Consider the following 25,968-nt stretch of genomic DNA (forward strand, 5'->3'; position numbering starts at 1 on the left):
TTAATTATGCGTGATATTCTTTAAAAGGGATCATGATGCTATACACTCAGTGGCTTATCCCAGTGATAGCATATGGCCTAGAGGCCCTCTCTATTAGAAACCCATCCTGGCTGGACAGAGTTGAAGGATATTTTTGCCGGACTGTACTGTGACTTCTATCTTCCTGCCCCATTCAATATGTAAGAGTTGAATTAGGCCTCCTCTCCTAATGGAAGTCGTAGTACAGTCCGGCAAACATATCCTTCAACTCTGTCCAGCCAGGATAGGTTTCTAATAGAGAGGGCCTCTAGACCATATGCTATCACTGGGTTAAGCCACTGAGCGTATAGCATCATGATCCCCTTTAAAGAATATCACACAAAATTAGAGACACAGCTACGTACAAGCAGTGTTATCTGTTTGGCACGACAAATCTTATCAATAAGTGTGGTATAGCTTAGTCTACTGAGAATTTCAATGCCGAGATATTTATAGGATTCAGTATAGTCAATCGTACTCCAACTGGTTACCAATCTAGGCTTAGTAACTTTCTAAGAGGAGATTAACATTATCTGGGTTTTTCTCAGATTTATTCTTAGGTTATGTTCAGTTGCAAAATGGCCAATCTCTTCTAGAATTTTCTTCATGTCACTAAAAGTATGGTGAACTATGACATGTTCATCAGTATAAAGCATTGCAGAGACCCGAGTAGACTTGAATTTGGCCTGAAAATGTGCCTTACTCTCAAGAGGATTTATTAAGTTGGCAAGACAGAGGTTAAATAAATGGGCTGCCAGCAAACAACTCTGTTTAACACCCTTATTGATCTTAATGGGTCTAGTGAGTCGGCCGTCGTTATCCAAGCATTTTTGGGCACTGGTAGGTTTATTATAATCTCTAATAGCCAACTTGGACAGTTCATGGCCACTAATATCTCCCACAGCTTATGACGGTGTATGCTATCAAAAGCTTATATGGAGGGCTTATTGCTCTTTTTTGCCTTTGATGTTATAGCATCTAGTAGGCTGATATTTTGAGTGGTACTTGATCCAGCTCTAAATCCCGTCTGGAAGGCGTGGAGAAAATTATCATGCTTAGTCCAGCTCTGCAAATGGTCTAAGGCTCTGGCCTCAAAGACTTTGCTGGTGCTATCTAATAATGACAATAGGTGATAGTTCTCAGGGTTTATAGCTGTAACCTGACATACCTACACAGCAATCGTATTTATATATGCAGAATGGCAGATTAGGTGTGAAATGTGTGCCCTCCACCTATGCATTCCGTTTGATTATGTGGCCGATTGCCGTTCCGTGAAAAATGTTCACCAGGGTCAAATGCGTGGCAGCTGTATACTTTCTTTGTAAGTAAATCAGAACTATGCACCCATTTGGAGTTAGGTGATTTCTGCACAGTTGCTAAATGCAACCAGCTGCGCCTAAATCAATGTCGCGCCCATTGAACGGCGCCAAACTGGCTGTCAAGCCACTGTGGCCGTGCCGAAAGGGGCTCTGTGGGCACAGTTGTGTGCCAAAAGACCCGTGCCCAAACAAGCATGGCGCACCGTTAAAAGCATGACATGATTGGCGGCTCTGATAACAGGGTGCAAGTTGGCACCTTGTTATTTACTGTTGTTTACTCCTATTCATAGTGATAGGGCTGGATGGGTACATGTAACGACAAGAAAAATCCAGTCAGGGTTTTAGCATGACGACAATATGAAGATCTTTCCCACTGATATTAATGTTTGTTAAGCAATATTTGCACCCATATTCTATGCTGATATCCTGAAAACATGGGGTTTACTATTCCACGAATTCATTTTCCTAGCCTTATTTTTCAAACACCTTCTTGGAATGGACTGTGTTTGCATACAGCACGTTCTGTGCCCGCACAGTTACCATCTCACTTTTGATGCAAACTTTTAGAGACATGGCACATCCCACAAAACCTTAAACATGTTGTATTATAACAAGAGTAAACACAACGACACTTCAACATGAAATGAGATTAAGGGCCCGAGTCATGGAATTTTTAGCACGGTGGAAAGTGACTCAGTTAAAAATTCCATGAATAGTGCCCTATCTTTGAACTAAGAAGATAAGCGCAGAAAACAAATGGCGCGTTTGGGCTAGACGAGTGCTCTGATGATTTAATGGCATGGCTTTTAAAGAAAGAGCTGACATATTTCCAGATGTACATGGTCATTTTTGCCAGCTCCTTTCATCAGGGCCACAGTCAACATTTGGGCATCAGAGTAAGAGGAAATAGTTCTTTGTGTGCATTGCTCTTGGTATAAGGGCAAATGGGGTCAATGCACCCAATCCGACCTAACGTGTAACATTACCATTCTTCTAATATTCGTAGCTGCCTTTTTAGGTGTTGTTAGGCCTTACATAATCGGAGGAATGGCCTCCAACTCAAAAAGGAGGCCAACAGGGGGAATGGAGCATACAGGCCTACCACTGTTGGTGCAATATGTTTCCTAATAATGCCCCAACTTGAGTGCATGGTCCGTTTAACTTGTTCAGTCTTTGTTTCTTTTCTTTCACAGGTGTCACCACAGTCCTCACCATGACCACACTGAGTATCAGCGCTAGAAACTCCTTGCCGAAAGTGGCGTACGCGACGGCCATGGACTGGTTCATAGCCGTCTGTTACGCCTTTGTGTTTTCTGCGCTGATTGAATTTGCCACTGTCAACTACTTCACGAAGAGGAGCTGGGCTTGGGAGGGGCAGAAGATGCTGGATGGGCAGGAGATGAAGGTGAGACCTCTCAGCCAGTGAGAGAAGAGGGAATGCAGCAAGAGAGGGCTGCATTGGGACCAGGAGTGAATAGCATATGGCCAAACAAAATATGGAGGCGGTATGTTATTTACTGAGGTCATCAATGTAGGCCTCAACTGATGCAGCCCCTATGTGGCCATGTTCTTAAATGGAATATTGTTTTAGTTTCTATTTGAGAGGGGGGAGGGCGTTTTACAAATGCTAAGTGCAGTTGTGCTTGCCACATAATCACGCACAGACATCTAATGGGCCTAGATATAATAAAGTCAACAGCTATGCCGTGCTTTTATTTCATGAGGTCTAATATGTTTACTAAGTTATTTTCCCTTTTTACTTTTCTGTTTTAATATGTATTTAAGGAGGAGCTGACAATGCGGTTCAGCAAGTTTTGTTTTGTTTACACTCGTTCTATTGGCATGTATGACATCAGCGCTTCAGTTCTGACGTAGTGAGCCTCGTTTTCGTTTGACTTTCTTTGGTTTACTGATTCTCCAACATGCCATTGTTTCAGAGTTATGATGAATGCATGAACATTCATTGCTTCATTACTATAAATGCAATCCCACAAAAAGCAATTTACTAAAGTATTGTGGGCATTGCCAATCGCTTTCTCATTTACAGAACTCTTATTTTAGGTAATCGACTTGAAAATCCTGAATACGTGTTTGCTCGAAAAGCACGCATCTACAAAATGTCCAAGAGGAGCAATCTCTAACTTGTCAGTGGGTCTGGAACCTGTATGCAGGCCCCCTCCGTGGGTCCAGTATTTCTGTAATACATGCCTGCAGCGACATTACAAAGACTACCTAATTCAGTTAAAAGTGCTTCCACAATCCTATGACTAAGTCACTGCAAGTGCCAACTTGCCTAGTCACGGTGTTCATGACTTGCCCTTTAAGCTGCCCTACATGCAAAGCAGTGCTCCCTTCATCTGCCACTCTGGTAATATTTAATATGTGGGCAGGGCCTATGCAGATAACAATCTGACTACGAAGGAACAGCCTGTAAATCTGTGTAGTGAAATTCCTATGTGCTGCCGTTGCTCATTTTATAGGCTATCCCGCAAATTCACTTAAATAGTGACTGATTTCCCATAGCCTGCTTCCTCCCAGGGGCGAGGAAATTTTCATTCATTTATCTGTTTGTAAAGAATCTCAGACAACTGTATAGGTTTCAAGGATAAATGATTCTGCAGCCCACCCCCAGCCTTCCTCTTTGCTTCTGCCTTTGCTCCCCTCTCCCTTGCTGAGCTGCTCTCTCCTGGCACTGTGTACCTGGCCACCCTCTGTCCCCTGGCCCAGGTACCTGCTCACCCTGCCATCCTCCTCTACTGTCCACTGGCCACCCCTTGCACTGGGTACTGTATCTGTACCCATACAGTCCCTCCCCTCCCCTTTCTGTTCTTTTTCTGCACTTATCAGACTTACTCAGTTCTGCTGCCGTAAACACAGCACTTGCCACTTGCTGGCTGCATTACCACTGTTTATTGCCTCCATTTCTATTTATGCATATTTAATATTATTTATCTTATAAGTTCACGCTTGGAATCAAGTTCTTTGCACTCTTTCTCCTCATGATTCTTTTTCTTCTGCTTTGCATTCTATTTGGTGGCTGACCTTCACATTAAATGTCTCTTTGGCCTTGCTGAAGTCTCTCATTCAGCTGGTTGTTCCTCATGCCTCCTAAATACAAAAGACAACACTGTCAAATAAGATAATTAATGGATATATGAGTGCCTGCTGTGGACATTGGAATATGGCTACCCGCCTAGCCGTAGCAGGTGCTGGAAATGGCAACACAGAGAATGACACTAAAATTCGGTAATCCTCATAATTGTGGAACCAATCAAATGGAAAGCCACACAATGGTCTTTGTCGTTAAAACAACAGCAATATCAATGAAGTACTTTTCAACACTATCAAGCCCCCTTCTATCATAAGAAGCAGGTGCCTGGCCTCATCTGGAGAGACCTCAGAATTAGGCAGTCTTGTAAACTTCCAAGGCGGACGCCCCAGTGCTGGAAAAGACTGGGCCCCCAGAAGCAGGGGTCCTGCCGGCTAGTACTCCCTTGCTGACTCTTTGCTGCAAATGCAAAAATGTATAAATGTCACGTGAACTGTGCCCAACATGTAATGTGTCTCTGGCCATGAACGTAATGAGCATTAAAAGAGTTGGTGGACCAGTATGTACACAAACCAAACATGCGTGTGTTCCTGCTCTTGTACACAGGACAGTTTGCTCAAGAGCCAATTGCAGAAACTGCATTTTTTTTGGTTGGTGGCTATTGCAGAGCACTGCTATGTTTGGGCATTTGTGTTTTGTTCAGTCTAAATTTGGCATAGGTGGCTTTTCTAAAATCTTATCATTTTAAGAAAAAAAAAACGATGTGTGTAAAAAACATAAAATGGGTAAAATATGGGTGGTCAACATGGCTGCAGGGCACGCATTTCTGTAACCCAATCTTTTGCACTGGTGAAACATGTTTACTTCATTCAGCAGTGGTGTTGCATTGACATGTAGAACGTCAGGAACACCGTTTTAGTCTTTAAGTTGTCTAACAGAACGTAAAAACACTTTATAATTTTGATAGAAAGCGCATCTGGGCGCGATTTACAAAAGCGTTTTCCAATGAAGCATCCACCCAGCTGCGGACAAGGGCTGAAATGGCAACAGAAAGCAGTGGATTATTCTTCTACCTTTTCAATGTATTGCCAAAGAAAGCAACACCTCTATGACAACCAGTTAAGCCAGTGTCCCAGAACCAATTGTCATAGAGATAATAAAAAGGACTCTGAAGAAAAAAAGATAGCCTATGAAGTGGCCAAGAAGCGGTTATACAAAACATTCCAAAAATGTAAGTGGGACAGAAGGTGGGCTGCAAAGCACTTCTGAAGGCTGTAGAAAAATAACACTCAATGCTCTTCCCATTTCTTTCCGCAATGCATGGAAGCCTTCCACGCTTGCATGGAAGGAAGCTGGCGGGAAATCCAAGGGACAACGCCGAATTTAGGACCATCAATACCCATTTGGGCTTTTGAAGGTATCATTCCACCTGTCTTGCCTTGGTCTCCACTCTATCCCCTGTATTCTAAAGTGAAGAACCATTGAGTCAAATTAAAGACCAGCATGCCCTGGGCCTCTCAATTCAATCAAGTGGTGAGAGCTAGCTTGCTCCACATGTTCAATCTGAACATCCTCCTGCATTATTTGGATGTCCTACCATAATCCCCATGAACGATGTCCTTTATTTTGGCCTCACCGTAGACCTCTTAGACAAACTACATACAGCCATGCACTCCACCACTTTCCTCCTCCAAGTCTCCAGAAGCACTATCACTACTCCTGGGCCCATGCCTCCATGCATGGATTGCACAAGGTCAAGATTAGCCAGAGCATCCATATCCACTCTCTATCATTCTTCTTTTAGAGACAGTTGTTCTGATCCACAAACTGGAGATCAAGACTTTGGCCAGAACTATATGCTCTGAAACTTGAAAGAAAACCTGCGGAAGATTTCACTCCAGCAAAAGGCATTTGCTCTTGGCCATGCCTTGCACGTTCTTACTCCTTATCGTCAGCGCTTTGTCCTTGAAATCATCAGCATACCATCGATGACCTTGACTTCAGTGAGCTAATCAAGATATGTGTTTTAACGCAAAAAGTTCCTGCTTGCCCATTTTGCCCAAGTTGCGTGAGGTACCACTTTGGTGGTGTACATTTGGGGCTTTCCATATGTCTACATAGAAAAGAATAAATAATACAACTATGTATGATGTTTTATGGTATGTTATAATTGGAGGAACACTAAGTACTGAGACTTGTTCTGTGAGATCAATCTGATGGTCAAGCTAATATGCAGAGAACTTCACGCAGGATCCATCGTTCACCTTGCAGCTTTACATGCTCTCTGTTGGTTTCCCATTCTACCTGTAGTTCCATGAGCAAATTCCTTTTATTCACTCTATTTTTGAAACCAACAAATTCACATCTGCTACTCAAAATGCTATGCAGGCATCATCACATGGGCCTCATTATGAGTTTGGCAATACATTGATGGTAAATCTGCCGATTTACCCACACACTCATTTACTGTTACCACCACTCAGTCCCATGGGCTTTCCCCAGGATTACGAGTGGCGGTAGAGTGATCTAAATCCCCATTTTTGGAGTCCGTAGGATTCTATGGGGATTTTTTGGTGGATTTACCATGAGCAGGAATACCGTGCAGTAAATTCACTGATTGTTGTAGGTAAAGTGGGCGATTCCCCTGCTGGAGGGGCATCCTCCATTTTACCTACAAACTTGAAATTCGGCAATGTGGTAAAAATGGCAGTAATTCTGTTACTGGCCAAAAAATGAATTACTGACACTTTTACCATACCACCAAACTCGTAATGAAGACTGTTTTGTGTAATGGTTGCACTTGTCACATATATGGCCATCTGTCAAGGTGGCAGCATAACACATAGAGGATCAACATTTATGTTCTGAAAGTGCTACTTTTATTTAATTCCTCTGCCCTTTTTATCCATGTACTGACTTCTCTTTATGACTTCCTGGGCCTCCAGCACTTGTATGGGAAAAACCCCACAAGTAAAGACAAGGGGCAGTGTCCGTAAGTATGGGGTGGTTAGGAAAGGAACCATGACTGTTGTCAGAATCATGCATCCTTTCCTACTTCACTGATGGAAAATGCTCTTAACACGCATCCCCTATTGTCCTCCGTACTTGCTTACCTTTAATTCTGCCTCGGTTAAGAACTTACACTTCAGGGATATTCAGCCAGAAAAAACAACATGCCTCACTGCAGGCATGCTTTATTTGTGAGTGCGTCCTTCTTGGCTCACAGAAAAAAAAGACTTCTATAGGCATTGGAATCTCCAAGGCCCGTGACATGCAGACTGTTGTGTCATAGCAAGGTGCAGAATGTTTGGTCATGGTACAGCTTTGACCAGAGATTTGATTTATGAGGATGATAGTGAGGAACGAATGCTGTGCATGACCGCCATCAATGTCAAAGTCTCAGAGTTCGATGCTTGCTTTAGAATGTCAGAATGAGATGATTGCTATAAGACAGATGCTTTATGTTGGCAGTCAATATGGAGAAAGAGGTAACCCAGAATGGGGAGCGTTGAGGTGGGAATGTCTCAATGTCTAGTAGTGTACCATCATGATATAGCTATGAGATGGATGTTGTGCTTGAAGTAGATTTCTGATTCCTTTCCAAACATACTCTGGCAAATTACAGTGCAAGTTTACACTAGCAGAGCCATTATCTAGGAAGGTTACTTAGACTGCTTTATAATGGTGGACAACACTAGTATGGCTCCTAAATTCTGTGATGTTGGTTTATCCTGTATTGCCGGGCCTGAATGTGTTGACAGAAGCAGGCATAGAGTGTGGCAGGAGGAGGCAGTAACACTTTTCCACCACACTCACTGTCGCTCAACCTTATCACATCAAAGTTGCATGAAGCCAACCTATCGCCCATTTTCTGAACTCATGAGATTCTTTTTATGAAATTGTGCCTCACAAACTCATGCAAACTGGCAATATCTGCTGGTTTCCTTGAGCTGGCAAATCTAATCCCATATCTGTGTAGAATTGTGGAAGCCATTGGACCACCACATGAAACATGTGCTTTCATACTATTTTTTCTATTTCTAATGTGTGAAAGACCAAAGAAATATCGAGGCTTGGTACCACAAAAAGAAATACAGCAATCACAGGTCGAAAAGATACAAGTCAAACAGATAGCAGACACAGTGAGGGGTGAGAGTGATGGACATCTTAATACAGAAGTTTTTAAACAATTTTCCAAACATTGTCCAGCCCCTCTCCAAAGTAATAATTTACATGTTAGGGTTTGTGCCCAGTTCACATGACAAATTTTACAATATTGTACAACAGATTTAACAAGTTTACATGTCCATGAAGTTACAATGGTGAGATTGATTCTCTGATCCACAGTAAGCCTTGTTTCAAGAATCGCTACAATGTAGTTCAGCAAAAACACACAATCTGAGTTTGTTCTACATTGTCTCGTTGTTTATATGAGGATGAGGCTTGTGAGTGCAGACAACACTTGGATTGCAGTTCATACGAATCACAAGGTTTCTTTGCATATAACAAACAGTAAGCTCTCGGTTGGCCTAAATGTTGACACAACTCAAAGGCTGTTTGGCTCGGCTGCAAGTTGAAAACACAGTCCACCATTTCAGGATACAAGTAAGAGTCGAAATCAAAATGGCGGATGATTCTCAAAATGGCGGCGAAGTTGATCAGAAATTGAGTATTTCGAACGCGGTTTTCCATGCAACGCGAATGGGCTTGGGCCAATATTCATAACAAGTCGGTATTATAAGAATACAGTTTAACAAACCCTCCTTTCAGCCTAAGTCAAGAGCATTACTCAAACATTCGCTTTACTCAAAACCCCACATCTCAATGTCCGTACATCCTGAATCACATTCTTCAGAAATATCAGTTACCATAAGTTCCTTGATAGTAATATCATTCATTACAAAAATATTAATAATTTCCCTGGGCGTATGTACCTTTGGTCCTAGTGTACCTATTGTTTGTGCACGCCATCCCCCTAACATCGAACATATGGCAAGAAGACATTGTACACAACAACAACAAAACAGTAGAATACCAAGAACTATCATTAAAACTGCAAAGAGTTTTCAACACCATGATCGTAATAAGTTCCAGAACCAAGCACTAAGATCCCAGTTTCAGTCAGGGACATGTATTTCAGTACTCAAGGTATGCAGATTTTGTATTACCATGAATATTGTAGGGGAGGAGTCAGGTACAAAAACACAGCACACAGATCACACCAATTTACATAGCCCATCACGCTCAGCTTGGATGACGTCTAACACCATCCTATTTTGAAGGGCCACTAATCTAATAAGGTTCAATCAGGCCTACATGTCTTTCCAGTTTCGGTAAATAAGTGGAATACAATCTGTTACTTGGTTAATGGCAATGTTCCCCATGCCTGCAGCGTCGACATATGTAAGAGTGGTAACCTGTTATAAACCAATTACTCAACGAATACATGTAAGGAACTTTCAAATTCACTCTCCTCATTCAGCTGGCCAGACTTCGAATTATGGTAGCTCAACATGATTCAATCATTATAATACGTTGTGAGGCTAGGTTGGGGAGTTTGAGGATGGAGTGGATGGCCTTTGCGGACGATTTTATACTCTTTGATAGAACTCTGCACGGTCTTAGAGTGAAGATGCAGCTCTTCTTTAAATATGCCCAGCATAACAACCTCTTTCCTAATGCTTCTAAGTCTAAAGTCTTGGTTCTATCTCATAGAACTGAGGCTCAACATTTGGTTTGGACTATGGGACCCGATAGTGTGGAGCAGGTCAATACTGTCATTTATCTGGGCTATCATTTGGCGAATAGGGTCAGCATTGATTATTGGAAAACCATCTTTGCTGATGAAGCTAAAACACTTTCTGCTCAAATGAAGTTTCTAAAGCAGAGGGTTTGTACATTTTCCTTGCTGCCCTTGAGACGTTATTATCTGGCCAAATGTGAGTCAATTATCCTATACGGACTTGACCTTTGCTCCCACAATATGGGCGACATCTTAAACATTCTTCAGGGAAGGATTTGGAAGGACGTTTTGGGCCTTTCGATGGCTATACTAATGCTATCATTAGACACAAGCTGTGTCTGGTGTCACTGAAGGCCAGGTATGTCAGGAGACAGCTTTCATTCTTCCGAAGAATGATTGTCCCCCCCCAAGAGCTCCCTATATGAGAACTTGAATTCTGCTGTGCTTGACAGTACTGTTCCGTCAATTGGAGAGTTTAGAGATCGGATGATTGCACTACTGTCTTGTATTAATGGCTCCCGTGAAGATCTGGTACTAAGACCAGGACATATTAAAAATATCTTGTTTAGGTTTGACTGGTCTGAGACAGTGGTTTGCATCTCAACATATGTCAGCTATGAGGAATATTCTCAGTATGTGCATGCAAGGGAATGCTTACCGATGTATCTTCAGCAATTTCCCTGCTCCAACATATGTGTGGATTACATGCGCTTCACTCTAAATCAGCTGCCTGTTTACGAGAATATCAGATATTGGAGTAAGACGCATACCATGGCTGTTCTGAATGCATCTGAGAGCAATTGCAGGTTCTGTGGAGTGACTGACTTACGAGAGACCCTGAAGCATTTTGGTGTGGTCTATTCGTTTTTTCATAAAGAACTTGCCAAGTCCTTCAGGGAAAAGATCCACACACCACTTCACTGATTAAGCACACAATATCGCAACATCTTTCATTTGGTTATACATTGAGCTGAGTTTTCGTGGCTATTTTTTATCCGAAGTAAAACGTTTTTTGTTCATATCCAGCCTTTTATTGGCATAACCCTTTAGTGCATGCAGAGCATTCTGTCAGCCCGCATCGCACCACATCTCACTGGTATGTGGCTGCAATTCACTATCTATCAGCCATTGTTAAAATAAAAGGCACGTTTGGGCAATTCCTTTCATTTGGGTGTTAACAAATTTTCCCAGAGTTCTTGGGACCAGAGGCTAGATTGGCACAAGTGTGGAACTTGTAAACAGTAACACAATTTCAAGATGATCATATAAGCTAAAGTTTGTTCACACTTCCCCCCACTGCTCCCCCCAAGGGCATCAACGTCATTTTTTGCCCAGGCTCAACCATGTACTTAATAAAAGAAACATATAATTTTATGTTGCACAGCTACGGCTCAGTAGCTTTCTGGAGAGATGCGATTCAGTGGCATGGAGGATATACATCGGAAGACATCTATCAAAAGCCACATACAGGGGTATGCCATGATACACAAAGGGATTAGCAACGACAACTGTTTCGAATAGCATGGCCCTGTTTTACAAAGAGCTTTCCATGGGATGTTCCCATTACAAAAGCCTTTTGGTAATCAGGCCCCATGACCTCATGCTTAGGGGAGAGATTGAAAGGATTGTGCCAGTAAGGGTGCTTGCTTAGGAGTTTGATTATCAAAAGCAGAATCTTCTAACTATTCGATTTGCAATTTCAAGGGCGAAAGGTGTGCTTGAATCAAAGATCCTACCCCCTTCTTGAAATATGGTTGATCCTGTTTCACCACCTCCCCCATTGGCATCCTAATTCCAGAGAGACATGACACGTGAGCAGCCATATTGATCTTTCAGGTGATTTACTTGCACACTCAGAGGTGGGTAATGATTTGGGGCACCTTAAGCTCTCTCACGTTGTACATCCTGGCCTTTCTGTTCCTTTCAACTCCTTCTTGCATTTCTCGTGCAGTAAGATTCTTGTGGAAGACTTCATTTAATCATACCACATATGCAGGCCTTTGATGCAGGATAATAGGAAAGGTTTTAAATGCCAAAATAAAACATATCATACTGTTAAATGCATTATCATTCTAATTTAACTGTGAGCTACCAGTGATTGTACTCTTGCACACCCAGTGTGATGTTTGCTTGAAGAGCCCCAGCTCGGCCAGTGGTTTGGATTCCATCACAGTAGGCTTTAAAAAAGAATATCAAATTGATAAAAAAAAGGTTTTCAATTTATGGTACCTTAACATGCAGAACGAAGTTTTAGATTTTATTTAGTTGACTGCATCGGTTTCACCACTGTGCAAGATGTAATCCCTTACATCAAACAGGATTTCTTTCAGACTACCGCTTTATGATGTATTTCCAAGTTGTAAGATTAAGCAATGAAGAGCCCTTGATGTTTTATACACAATAAAAAAAGTCTTTTAGTTTTCCAGCCATCATTTCTTTTTCCCAAAAGAAATGATGATGCAAAGGACCCCTCAATGCATGCACAGTGTTGGTGTACTTTGGTCGCCCAGCCACCAAAATATCACTTACACAGTTGCTAAGAGAAGAGAGAGAGTAAAGCAATGCCAGAAAACAGACTTTGTGATTGGCATGATAAATGGAGATGCTGTGGAATGTTCAGCTGAAACATGCACTGTTATGTATTGTTCCATTGACGTAATCCAATAGTGGCTTTTAAAAATAATTGTCTCCCAATCAGGAGTACTGTACCATGTCACGTTTGTGTTTCACTTTCAAAGCTCGGGCTGTGTAGTGTTCTTTGTTTTCACTACAATTGTTTTGTGAAATATTGTGGGTTATTGTGGGATGTAGATCACATGTTCCGCTGTTCATAATGGTTGGAACTGTATGGGTCCTGTTTCATACTTTACAGAACAGTTTTTCAAGTCCTGAAGGAAACATATTCCCACATTCTTGGAAAAGACAGAGATGTGGAAACTAGTTATGGAGTGACAATGGTTGCATCATTCCTGGAGGTTGAACATGGAGTGACAATGGTTGCATCATTCGTGGAGGTTGAACTTGAAGACAACATAAGCTTGTGAAAGTTGTCTGGGGGAACAGTGCAATCTGGGCAATAGAAACACAGACAGATAGCCTGCCCTTTTTCTCACTGAGGATTGGGATGACGAGTAGAGATGAGTAGAGAGGAGATGAGAGAGATGGTTGGTGATTGAGAAAGTGAGAAGAGGGACAGCAAGATTGTGTGGGCCCCAGTGGGAAGTGGGGAGGAATGCAAAAGACCTTGGTGGGTAGGGGAGCGCTCACAGGGGGATCAGGTAATCCGGGTTGGAAAAGACACCTGGATGGGAAAACTATACGTGCCAAAACATTTTGGGGAAGACATTAAGAACAAGGGCTTAATGCCAAGTGGGCTACAGCCGATGAGGGTATATGGTAGAGAGTTTGAAGGGGCCTGAGAGGGTCCTTGCCAGAGCAAACTAGTAGGTTTGCCAAGGCAAGAAACTAAATCCATCTTGAAGGGAGCAAGGAACACAGATGGGGGAAGTAGAGGTACTAGGGTGGAATGACGGATATCCCCAGAAGGGGGGGAGGGACAGCAAATGTGAGATAAAGGGTGGAGGATGGAAGACATATACGACAGAGCAGAAGAGCCGGTGGGTTGCCAATCTAGACATCCGCCTCAATAGAAGCAATATCTTAACAATATTTAAGTAGATTCCAACACTAAGTCTACTGTCATCCTTCGATATTGACAGAGTTGGAAGTGGTGGATTGCTGTAATCTACATTTTGGGTCCAGACTGGTGCTAGACCCAGTTCTAGCAGAAAGTGTGAAACTTAAAACCATGGGCTTTGACATAATGCAGGTCAAACATAGAATAGTGACAGGAAAGAAATCTGGTGAAACAAACAAACAACAATTTACTCTGGATCTCCTAGGGCGACAGTGTAAATGGGTGGAAGGTGACAATGATATGAAGGAAATGAAGAGGTGGGGTGGAAGGGATCACGTTTTCCCTATGGGCAGAGAATTCGGCATAATGATTATTATGATGTTATGATGTAAAAGATTCTAAGAGAGCCCCAATGGATAAGGCATTGCTGAAAAGTAGTGAAGAGCAGAACACTCTGAAGCTCATATCTTGAAACTCTAGGGGTCATGGGCAGTTGCAAACACATGTTGATTTGGGCACAATACTGAAGGCGGCAGATATAATTCTCCTTCAGGAAACCTGGCTAATGGAGGTCCCTCTATTGGACGGGTATGAGGCAATCTTTCAGGCGGCCAAGCCTAGTTGTGGAGGCTGGCCATCGGGGGGACTGCTGGTTGCAGTTCGGTCTTCTTTGGCTCTGACGAAAGTAGATACACCAACACTTCCATTCGGGGCTACGGCAGTTGCCTTGTATAGTGAGGTACTAAAAAGTAACCTACTCATAATAAATGCATACTGGCACGCTGGGATAACCAATTTAGAGGAATCTTTGTCCCAAAATTTGGATTACATCATACCGTGGCAGGGGAGGAAATGTCATAGTCACAGGTGACATGAATTCAAGTTGCCTAGATGTAATAAATGAGCGGGTCAATGGGGAAAGAAATTGCCCTAAACAAATTGCTAGTGTAGTGTTGAATGATTACTTTGATGGGGGAAGAGAGGAACACACACATGGCACAGGGGTCTCTAACATCTACCATCAATTATATTTGCACAGACTTCGATTTCCTAGAGAAATGCAGTGATTTTAAAACTATTGAGAGTGAATCTAGTGACCACTGCATATTAAGGGCAGAATTTGCAGGAGAAAGGGATACAAATAGAACAAGGGGCCCAGGGGAGTTATTCTCAAATGATAAGTGGGATAGACTTGAGCATCAAAGAACTATACAAGTCTTAATAGTTATCTGTGGACCCTATATGGAGAGTCAGAACTGCAGTGGAAAATGAAAGTCTTTTGTACAGAAGCATTTGATGGGCTCCTGAATAAATTTCAACAAGGGGCAGTATATAATGGAGGAAAGGGAAACTGTCAGACAAAGAGAACTCCAAAACACATCTTTGATGAGGAAGTGGTTGTGGCAAAAAGGAGGATGGGAAAGGAGTTGAGAATGGGTAGAAATGGGCATCTTGAGGGGGAAGCATATTCCAAAACTGTTAAGTGCATAAAACAAACATATATAAATTACTGTAAGAGCGGGAGAGCAATTATGCTGCAGAGGGCTGCAGAAGCAATGCTGGGTGTCTTGATCAGGAAACAAGCTAGAACTTCCTGGCAGTTGGTAAACTCAGGCAACATGGGGCATTCTTTAAAACAACTAAATGCAGTGTCAGAGGAACAATGAGTGGCCTGTTTTGAAGAGCTGTATGGGAGCAGGGAGGAGGTGTTAGGGGGGACCCAGGAAGCAGAAGCCAAAGGATGGGTAGATGAGTGATTGCTGCCAATGGAGATGGAGGAGATCACGTCCTTGATCAGGGTATGCCGTAACTGCCGAGCTTCAGGTCTAAATGGACTGTCCAATGCCCTATTCGAGGCTGAACCCGAAATCTGGGGAAAAATCCTGACAATCAGATTTAGAGGTATTCTAAGATCAGGGTTGTTCCCATCTCAATGGGAACTGGCTAATGTAGTTCCTATATACAAGCGGGGTACAAGAAACGATCCAAAGAACTATAGACCTTTCTCACTGATCGATGCAGATTGTGAACTGTTTTCGTCAGTGCTCTTGGTCCATCTAAATGAATGGGTCACAGAGATTTAGAAAGGGCCACTTAACATCCTTGAATGCTGTAGTGCTAAACATCTTCCAGCAGTCTGTGTGGGCATTGAAGGAGTGTTGATTTTTCTAGCCTCCATAGACCTATCCAATGCATTTTAATTTATACTTTATTGTGATACAATCCAAAAATTGGATTTTACACAACTCATAAGTATATACACATATATACATCTCAAAATACAGACAGAACATAAACAGAGCATGAATAAATAAGACAAAGCATATCAGCTCATTCATATAGAATACAAGATATAAAAATATAAAAGTATGAGAAAATAAATACATCACATAGCAACCACGTAAAGGAGTTTGGTAAGTAGAAAGTAAAATAGGTGAGTTACTCTACCAGGTGAGCACCTATAATTGTTGGGAATTCCCCAACCCAATAAAGTAGTGTATTGAAAAGACCGTTCAGTATCGCTTTAAAGGTAAAGTGTAAAGTGTTCAGGTTTTCACTGAAGTAGAGGCTTCACATGGTTCCATACCCTAAAGAGAGCTAGCTGAAGGCCTAAAGTGACTGGGTTCAAACATCCGTACCAAAAGAACTCATCTTTTATTGCCTCAGGGTTGTGGACCCATTTTTCATATGAGTTCATGTATACCGGTCCCAATTTTGGGCAAAGTGTTAGTACGTGCCGGGCAGATTCTAGTGCTCCTATTTTCTTACATATTCTACATGTTCTAGATTCACGGGGGATTTTTAACCTTGGGCCAATTATGGTAAGCACGGGGAGCTGGTTTGTTCTTAATTGTAGCAAGAAGCGTCTAACATCAGGTGCCGGGGTGAGCAAGAGATACACCTGGGGTCTAAGATATCTATGGGTGACATGTAGTACTGCCTCATACCCTTTTAAGGTAGCTAAGTGCTCCACATTCAAGCACCAGTCCCACTTATTCAGCTTGTCTTGGAAAGCTCTTTTCTGGTGCATAAACGGTAAATGTTTTAGCTTTTCATAGGGCCAGTCTATCTCCGTAAACAGTGATTCATTCAATTGTTTATAAGATCCCCCGCTAGGGTGTTTTTCCAGGTCAAAGCTTTGCCCTGCCAGTTTGAGCAATTTACAACGTGGGTTGGCTAAGGCTTTCAAGTAGAAGGAACCTCTTGCGCGCAGTGCCATCCCTCTCAGAGAGACAAGACCCAGTTCTAATCTTAGATACTGTACTGGGCAAGACGGTCCCAGACCAAAGACAGAGCGCCAGTAGTGTCCCTCTAATATGTTTAGCCACTTCAAGTCTTGCATTGCTAGAGCTTCCAAGCCATATAGAACAGCAGGGACAAAGCATTGCATATACAGTTTCATGATACCAGCCATGCTAAAGCCAGCAGTCCCCTTGGCAAATCTACATGCCTGGAGGGTGAGCAATTTAGCTCGTCTTTTTTTGTTTCTGATAATGGCTTCATAGTCTGATAAGGCCATAAAATCCAACCCCAGATATGGGTATTGCTTCACCACTGCAATAGTTCCCAAATTAGTCTCAATGCCAGATCGTCTTGGCCCTTTTCTTGCAATAACCATTATTTTTGTTTTTTCCAAGTTTATAACAAGGCCCAATTTAGCAGAGTATTTCTGTAGTTCATTAAGTAGGGACTTAATACCGGTTAATGTCCGGTCAAATAAGATTAAATCATCTGCGTATAGCATTCCCATAAGTGGGGTATCCTTCAATTTAGGTGGGCAGTTTGATTTTAATGCCATACATGCCAGCAAATCTGCTACATATAAATTATATAGCATAGGAGCCGTTACGCATCCCTGCTTTACTCCTATGTTGGTACAGATCTCTTTGGATACCTCCCCCCCCGGTCATTAAGGCGGACCCTTGTAGTGGTATTGCTGTGTAGGGCTATCAGGATATCTACAATCCAGTGTGGGCATTCCATATCTTTTAACTTGCACCACAGGATATCCCGATCCACCAGATCGAAAGCACTTGTAAAATCTACAAAGGCAATAAAGAGTGTGGCATCCTTACAGCTTATGGTGTTATTTATTAGCATGTCTAGGGCCCTGATGTTATGGGTAGTGCCTGCTCCGGGTCTAAAGCCAGTTTGGGCATAATGCAAAATCTGTCTTTCAGAAGCCCAATTTTCAATCTCTTTAAGAACCAGCGTATTAAAGATTTTACTGCTCACATCCAGCATTGAGAGTAGGCGATAATTGGCCGGTAAGGTGCGCTCCCCCTTTTTATATATAGGTATTAATATAGACTTATTCCAAGAAGTAGGAATTTGTCTAGATCTACAGATCCTAGAATATAGTGTGAGTAGTATCTGTGCCCAGTTATGTGGGTCCTGCTTCAATACCGCATTAGCAAGGCCATTTTGGCCGGGAGCATTGGATGATTTTAAATTCAGTATAGCCTGTTTTATATAACTATAGCTCAGGGGGAGGTGCCACGTTAGTGCCCCCATAGTGCTTTGTGTATTGATCGTATTCTCTCTAAAGAATTTGTTTGAGATATAACCTACCCATTTTTCTCCCTGTATGGGGTTTAAGACCTTCAATTTCTGTTCTCCCCCCGCCTTTGCCAATATTTGCCAGATCTTGCGACTATTTTTACTGCAAATCCAATGCATTTGATAGGGTTGATCGAAAGTTGCATGAATGGGGGCTGCATGGTGATTTATTGAAGATATTAATGAAACTGCATTGTAATTCAGCAATTAGAATATGATTAAACAAAGAAGATATGAAACTGCATTGTAATTCAGCAATTAGAATAAGATTAAATAAAGAAGGTGACTTATCCAGGCATATTGAATTAAACAATGGCATACAACAGGGTGCATTTTGGCTCCATGCATCTTCAACTTGTACATATCTGACGCCTGGGAACTTCTGGACATGTGAGGATTTGTGCCACCTAAAATAGGCAATTTGAGAGCTTCTGTGTTGTCGTATGCAGATGACTTCCTGCTGTTCGTTGTCACAAAAAAGGTTCTGCAGCGATTTATGCGTGGTTTTATGGAGTATGCTGTTAAAAGCGAGCTAAAGATCGATCTGGCAAAGACTATGATTTTGCACTTCTCTAGAGGAAAGAAAGGGGAGAATATGTCATGGTTCCTAGAGGAGTGTAAACTCGGATTTTCTGATCAGATGACTTAATTGGGTTTGGGCGTTTTTGCACGGCCATCAAGTGGAAAAATCTGGGTGGGGTTGAAAGCAAAGGCGGAAGCGTTGGCCATACAACTAACAAAGCTGGATGGAATATTTGGTAGGTTTTTGAACAAAACGGCCATACAGTTCTATGAGGGAAAAATTGTCCCTAAATTGTTGTACGGTGGGGAAGGATTCAGGGCCACCTTTATTGGAGGGCTGGAGTCCCTAAAGCTTTAATTTGGAGGCAGTGCTTGAAACTGCCGAATGCACTTCCATTGCCGGCAATCCGTTTTGAACTAGGGTTGATATCACTCAAGGTGCAAGTCTGTTGGAAAAAATGTGCACTGTCAGCAAAAACTGTTGACCCTGTGGAAGACACGCTCTATGAACAACTAAACAAACATCTATTAATAATGAGGACATTGGGTAAGAAGGAGGATGTTCTATGTGTTTTGGAAACGGAGTGTGAACATCTCTTGGAGGAACTAGGGTTAGATATAGAACTGCTGTTAAACAATCCAGGAAAAGTTAAAAGATCCTGCTTTGACAAAGACTGGTGTGACACATTGGAATGTTTCCATGCTTACCCATCCTTGAGTCATCTGTCAACAAAACATAAGTCCAGGGGAACCATTTCATATTTTCTAATTTTAAATTTCCAAATAAATGTATGCATAATCAACTCCTCAGGTTCAGGTGGAACATATTAGACTCCAAGGAAGTTCTGAAGTGGGCAATGTTAGGGGAAAATCAAGGATGAATGCAGGTTCTGTGGAATTGATGGCATGATTGAAACATGTACACATTTGATCTAGGACTGTTTGGCCTTGGTAGAGGCAAAAAAGATACATATGAGCAAATTTTGTTCTAAATGGATGGCATTGCCGGTCGATCAAGTGTGGTGACGATGAGTCTGCATCAATAGTACAAAAGACGGACTTGAAAATGCAGTCTTTCTTAAATCCTTAGAGTTAACAAAGGGGAAATCGACCTCAAATATGATAGGATGAGGGGTTTAACGAAAATGGAGAAGGCAAATGAAAAGCCTAAGATTATTACTTGAATATGTAATGATTTTTACGTTTATTTGTTGCAAAACTTTGAGAACTGTTATTTCGTTTCTATCTCTTTCAGAAATTGTATTGTGGATTTATTGTTTTTCTGTATGGAATCATAACCATTTTTCAAAAACCAAAATAATTTAAAAAAAGAAAGTTGTCACAACTAATAAACTGATCATTTTTAACTGATTAAGTGATGATTCTACTATAACGATTTTGACATTTCTTTTATGATTCATTGCTGATTTTGAAAATGACAATTTTGACATGATTGAGTGAATAAGAAATGAACTGCATTATTGATTGCAATGTTTTTAGTTGGGGTATATAAGTAATACTTCAAGCACTTCCCAAAACAGCTTCTAAAAGTGAGATCTGCTAATCAGGCCTCACAATTCTCCATAGTTTATAAAAGTGCCTATGGTGTGACTGTCTACCGACATGCCCCAGCATCTGCCTTCCAGCAGCAACATGGCAGGTACAAAGATCACATGTGCATTTCTGAACTTAGCTTCTGGAACCCAAAGTTCCAACAGGGAGGGGTGACATTTTAACTGTAAGCATCTCTACATGGAAATATCATAATTGCATTCAAACAGAATGCTACCGTTTGTAGAAACTAAATATAAGCACTGTTGGGTTTTGACAATGGGATAACTGGGATTACACGATTATTTAGCTAAATAGATTAGTGTCATTTTATTGTCAGCTTGGTGGACAGCAACTCAATCATAACAGTGCCTGTATAAATCCAGCAGAATTGGAAGCCCTCTCTTTGATCCCCAGAAAAAGAGTTGATACATTCTCCAGGGAACAGGAACAAAGCCTGGGTATTGAACTGGGAACTCGTGCTTCAAAGACATACTCCTCTCAGTAGGTTGATGATTACTGGTATCCTTTTGGTATAGGTTGACCAAGGAATAAGAGAGAGTTATGTGAGCACAGGTAAGAGCTCCAGTCCACAGAAGGGTGTCACCAGGTTGGATTCCATTAGGGCAACCACAATGTCTGTCCCCACTCCATTTCCTACAGGCTGAGCACTCTGGTTGTGACTTGAGAATGCAAATAACACTTGTTACAGCAGCTTTGATTGGACCCTTAACAAAGGCTTGTTATGGACCAATCCACTGTGGAATTTTAAATGAAAGGTGGTTGGACCCTTCAGGTGGAGGACCATCACCTTATTTATTTTCATCTCTGGACTATTCATGAAGAAGGGTTCACCTGGAACCTGATTGGGATTTCAATCCCCTCCAAAGTCATCTGTTCTAGAGGGGAGGACCAGGATATTATTAAAGGACGAAGCAAGCCATTCTTCCTAATCATTCAAAGGGAATATTTGTGGTGGCATCTGTGGATGAAGGCATGTCTACAGTCTGAACAAATGAATGCGGATTTTACTCACTGGAAGTGAAGCATCCCTGCAGGTACTCGCTGGTGATCTTCCTCCTGTGGAAGTGTAGAATAAATGACTCACCATTGTCTCTGGAGTATAGCTCAGGGGCAACATGCTTGCCTTGGAAGCAAAAGGGCATGGAGCAAAACAGGATTGATCCCCGGGTCCTCTCTTAGAAACCTCTGGGTATTAAGCATGTTATAAATAACCAATCATATCATATCATTCCCCTAACACTCTGGGCAGGGCCTCCAAGTAACTTAACTCAGAAGGCCAGAAACAGCCCAAAGCATGTCTTCTGCCTCATGTTTGAGCTGTCCCAACCCTGCTTACCTCACTTCAAGCATCTCCAGGACCTGTGCTGTTGCATCTGACACTTCGAACACTTCCATCTACTTACCTTCTTTTTGAGACATCAACTTGGCACATTGAAGAGAATTGTCTTGCCTCTACATGACCACCAGCTAAACTCTGTGAAAAAAGCCTAATCATCACGCCTCAACTGACTATCGATCCAATGGAATCATCACCTCGACCTGAATGAAACACTCAATCAACTGTGGACGCCATTGACATTACCCATCTCGATTGCCAACTCCACCCAGCAGAGGCATCATCTTGAGGCCTACTCTACCACTAACTCAAACAGCTGAAAGCCATCAACTCGACCATTCTCTTATGATGGATTAAGTCATATGGGTAAGTATTTGGTGGTTTACTGTTGATAATTTACAGTGACTGCTTCTTAAGTATACTGGACACTGTGCTCTATTTCCAATTAATCGTGATGTGTATAGTTGTACATCCAATAGCGCTGTCACATATTATTAGAGATTGCTCAAAAGTACTTAATAAGAATTTCATAACATCATTTGACGTCAATTCTTAATAGCACAATGTTTGTTGAAAGTGAGATAATATGTCATGTTATTACTAGGTACTCATTTATTCCAATTGTCCAACATTACATTTTTAGAATTGCCAACACGAGTTTCAACACTTGGGGCGCGATTTATGGAATTATTGAACTGTTCAAAGTGATTTTGCTCTGGAAAAATACACTTTGCACAGTTCCATGAATCAGGGTTTGTGACGGCAGCGCAACTTCACTTTTCAGCAGTGCAAAGTCATTTTGAACCAAGCAAAACATTCCACGAAATGGCCTTTGGTCATTTTCAAAGCAACTACGATCAACTTTCATATTACAAGACAAAAAAGAGTAAGCAGGAAACAGAAGCAAAAGAATGGGGAGAGAGAAAGAATACATTTCATCATTAGTTTGTTTTCTTGAATTTGATGTCTTCTTTGACAATGCATTTAAAACTATATTAATAAAAACATATATTCCTGTTCCCTACAATATGTCCTCAAATAATAGTTTCTTCTTATTAGCTGTTATTAGTAGATAATTGAATATGTGATAACATACATACTAAGACTTACCAAGTGTTCTTAAAGGTTTACCTCGTGTGTACTGTCTGACACAAAGGTAATCGATTATTATTTTAGCAAAGTTTCCTGCCTCTAATCATCATTTATTGGTGATTGTTGATGTTCTTCAAAAACGGTAGGTATATTTCCTCAACAATTATATATAAATCAGTATGTTTTAGTTGCAGAAAATGCAGTCTTCAAAATGTTATTTTAAATAAAATGCATTATTTGTTTTAGAATCTATAAAGAACATCTCATATTTGAATCTAAGAATGTGTTGGACCGAAATGTGCTTACTCAATATTGTGTTGTTATGTTATGTTATTGCATTTGTACCGCGCCAAAGCACGAAGACATCCAGGCACCAAGAAAAATGGCAGTTGAAGGACAAGAGGTGACAGCGGTGAAAGATTATTCACTGTACATAAAAAGTGCTTTCTAAACGCCAGATAATTCTCTGTTTTGCGCAACTGTGCAGTTAAGGCATTCCAAGCCCGTTCTCCCTGTACATGGAAGGTACGACCATATCCACGGGCTCACTTGATGCAATGTACTTCCAGCCGCAGGTCCTCAGTAAATCACACATTTCTTTTGGGTTGGTAAACGTTCACCCTATCTTTCAAATAGGCTGGAGCGTTTTCAAAAATGCATCTATGATATATGGACAGCAATTTAAACTAAACCGGTAACCAGTGCAGTTTCTTTCTTGCTGTAGATGTCAATTCAGAATGCATCATCTGGAATATGATGTGAATGGCAGCGTTCTGAATTTTTTGTAGTCCTTGTACATCGGTCCTAGTTGAGCCTCCCAGCAAGGCATTGCAAAAATCCACACGAGGGAGGATTACCGCTCTGACAAGTTTGTTGCGATTCTCTATGGAAACCAGTGGAGCTACTTGCCGTAAGACCTTGAGGTGGTAGTTGGTACTTTTGGTGATGGCTGCTACATGGGCATCGCTATCCAGACTTTCTTCCAAGTAAGTGCCAAGGGTCTTGACCTTGTGCACTACCATGATCTGGCCGCCATCGATTTCAAAACTGGCGTATACGTGGCCCAGGCCATCTCTGGCCTGCCGAGGACCGAACAACATGAGTTCGGTCTTGGCTGCATTCAGACAAAGCCAGCTGGTGGACATCCAGCACATGAGGGTCTGGTACACTGAATCCAGCATCAATTTTTCCTTCTTGTGATCCCCACTGATCTCCAAAATAAGTTGGAAATCGTCAGCGTAGTTGCAGAAGAATAGATCTAGCGACTCCAGGTCTTTAAAGAGTGGGAGGATGTAAATGTTAAATAACAGGGGGGAGAGACAAGCCCTCTGTGGCACTGCACAGGTGATGATTTCCACTTCAGATGCACTGTCACCCCAGTGAACTTGTGAGTGGTGACCCTCAGGAAATGAACTGAACCAGCTAATTGCCTCCACAGAGTGACCCCCGACGATAGCCATCCGATCAAGAAGGATTCTATGATCTAGCAAGTCAAAGGCTGCTGATAAATCCAATAGCATCAGCAGCCTTAACTTGCTATATTCCAACTTGGAGAGCATATGTGTCTGTAGATCAAGTAATGTGCTCTCGGTACCATGAAAGCTCCGGAAGCCTGACTGTTTCCTATGCAAGATACCGGCTCCCAATACATAGGACTGAAGCTGTACTGTGGCAACCTTGTCAATTAGTTTAGGAAATAATAAGGTGTTTGTGATGGGCCTAAGATTTGCTGCATCATTTGGTTCTAAGCCCACTTTTTTTAGCAGTGGGGTAACAGCAACACTCTTAATAGACTGTGGGACGACACAGGTTTGGAATGAGGATTTGACGTATCTGCAGAGGAAAGGGACAAAGAGGTCCCTGTGCTTTAATATGTACTTAGATGGGAGCAATTCTCCTGGGCAATTTGTAGGATGCATGGTTTTGAGAATGTCATGTATCTCTGCCACGGATGAAACCTTGAACCTGAATCTGATTTGTGAGTCTGACTGGGTTAAAATATCTGATTTCAAGCATGGGGGGCCCTATTGGGAATTTACAAGGTCCTCCTTTACCATAGTTTGATTTTTGATTACAGTTCAGTATAAAAGCCTGGAAGTGAAGAGGCTTTGTCAAGGACTCCTCTATTATCTTTTTTTGAGCCTTTAGTAATTTGTCTGCAAAGGCTTTCTGCACTCTTTTTGCAGTCATCCCTTGTGGGTTTGATAGAAGGGCTGGTGGCAACAGGTTTTTCCCAAGACCTAAAGAGTCTAAAGAGCTCCTTTGTTTGATCCCCCGCAAGATTAATTTGTTCCTTGTATAAGCTTTTTTTAGCTTCTATAATCTTAGCTTTGTAGTGTCTGTCTTTAAGTTTCCAGGCTGTCATGATTTCCAAAGAGTTATCGCTTTGCCATGCATGCTCCACCTGTCTTTTGTTTGCTTTAAATTCTGCTAAGGCTGGGGAGAACCATTTCTGATGGTTCGGCAAGTCTCTAACAGTTTTGGCTTTGAGAGGGGCATACTGATCTAACATGCCTGTGATTTCCTCTGTATAGCTGTTAATAAGGGTCTCTGGGCCATCAGAGTCATTGGGTTTGGTCATCAACCCTGCATACATATGGCAGAATGGGGGAAGTGATGGCCTTGAGGTTCCTGGTTACTATTTTACGTGCAGGTTCATGCACTCTATGCAGTTGGTCAGGAAGTTTCAACAAACAGGAAACAATAGAATGATCGGACCAAATACAGAGAGTGGTATTGATGCTCTCAATCAGAATCTTTCCGCTACCAACCCAATCAAGGGTATGACCCTTAAAATGTGTTGGTTCTGAGTTATGAACGGTAATATGGTGGCATTTTAGCATTGTGTCCAGTTCCAATGTTTTTTTATCCTTAATGTCATTTTTCTAGAGATTAGATTCTCCCAAAAAAATGACCAGGGTTGAATTGACTGTTAACATGGGCACATCAGTATTAACTAAGTCATTGTTAACCTTTGTAGATTCCCCTGGAGGCCAGTAGAGCAACACCAAGTTTATGGTATGGTTAAAATTGGAAATCAATTGAACATGAATAATGTCACAACCTGCGCAATCTTGGCCTCATAGAGACCAAGCTGGTTCTTAGATATAATATCCA

At 41.8% G+C, this 25,968-nt stretch overlaps 1 protein-coding gene across 5 annotated transcripts in view; it reads left to right on the top strand.

Annotated features, from left to right (window-relative positions):
• Positions 1-25,968, top strand: part of GABRA3 (gamma-aminobutyric acid type A receptor subunit alpha3) — a 2,265,987-nt gene that overhangs the window by 1,777,634 nt on the left and 462,385 nt on the right. For all 5 annotated transcript variants that reach the window (XM_069613066.1, XM_069613068.1, XM_069613067.1 and 2 more), the window contains one exon: positions 2,531-2,742. In XM_069613066.1, coding sequence (XP_069469167.1) covers positions 2,531-2,742 — 212 coding nt within the window. The remainder of the gene's footprint in view (positions 1-2,530; positions 2,743-25,968) is intronic.

The sequence above is a fragment of the Ambystoma mexicanum genome, chromosome 5p (assembly GCF_040938575.1).
Source record: "Ambystoma mexicanum isolate Mex_15411 chromosome 5p, UKY_AmexF1_1, whole genome shotgun sequence".
NCBI classification, from domain to species: domain Eukaryota; kingdom Metazoa; phylum Chordata; class Amphibia; order Caudata; family Ambystomatidae; genus Ambystoma; species Ambystoma mexicanum.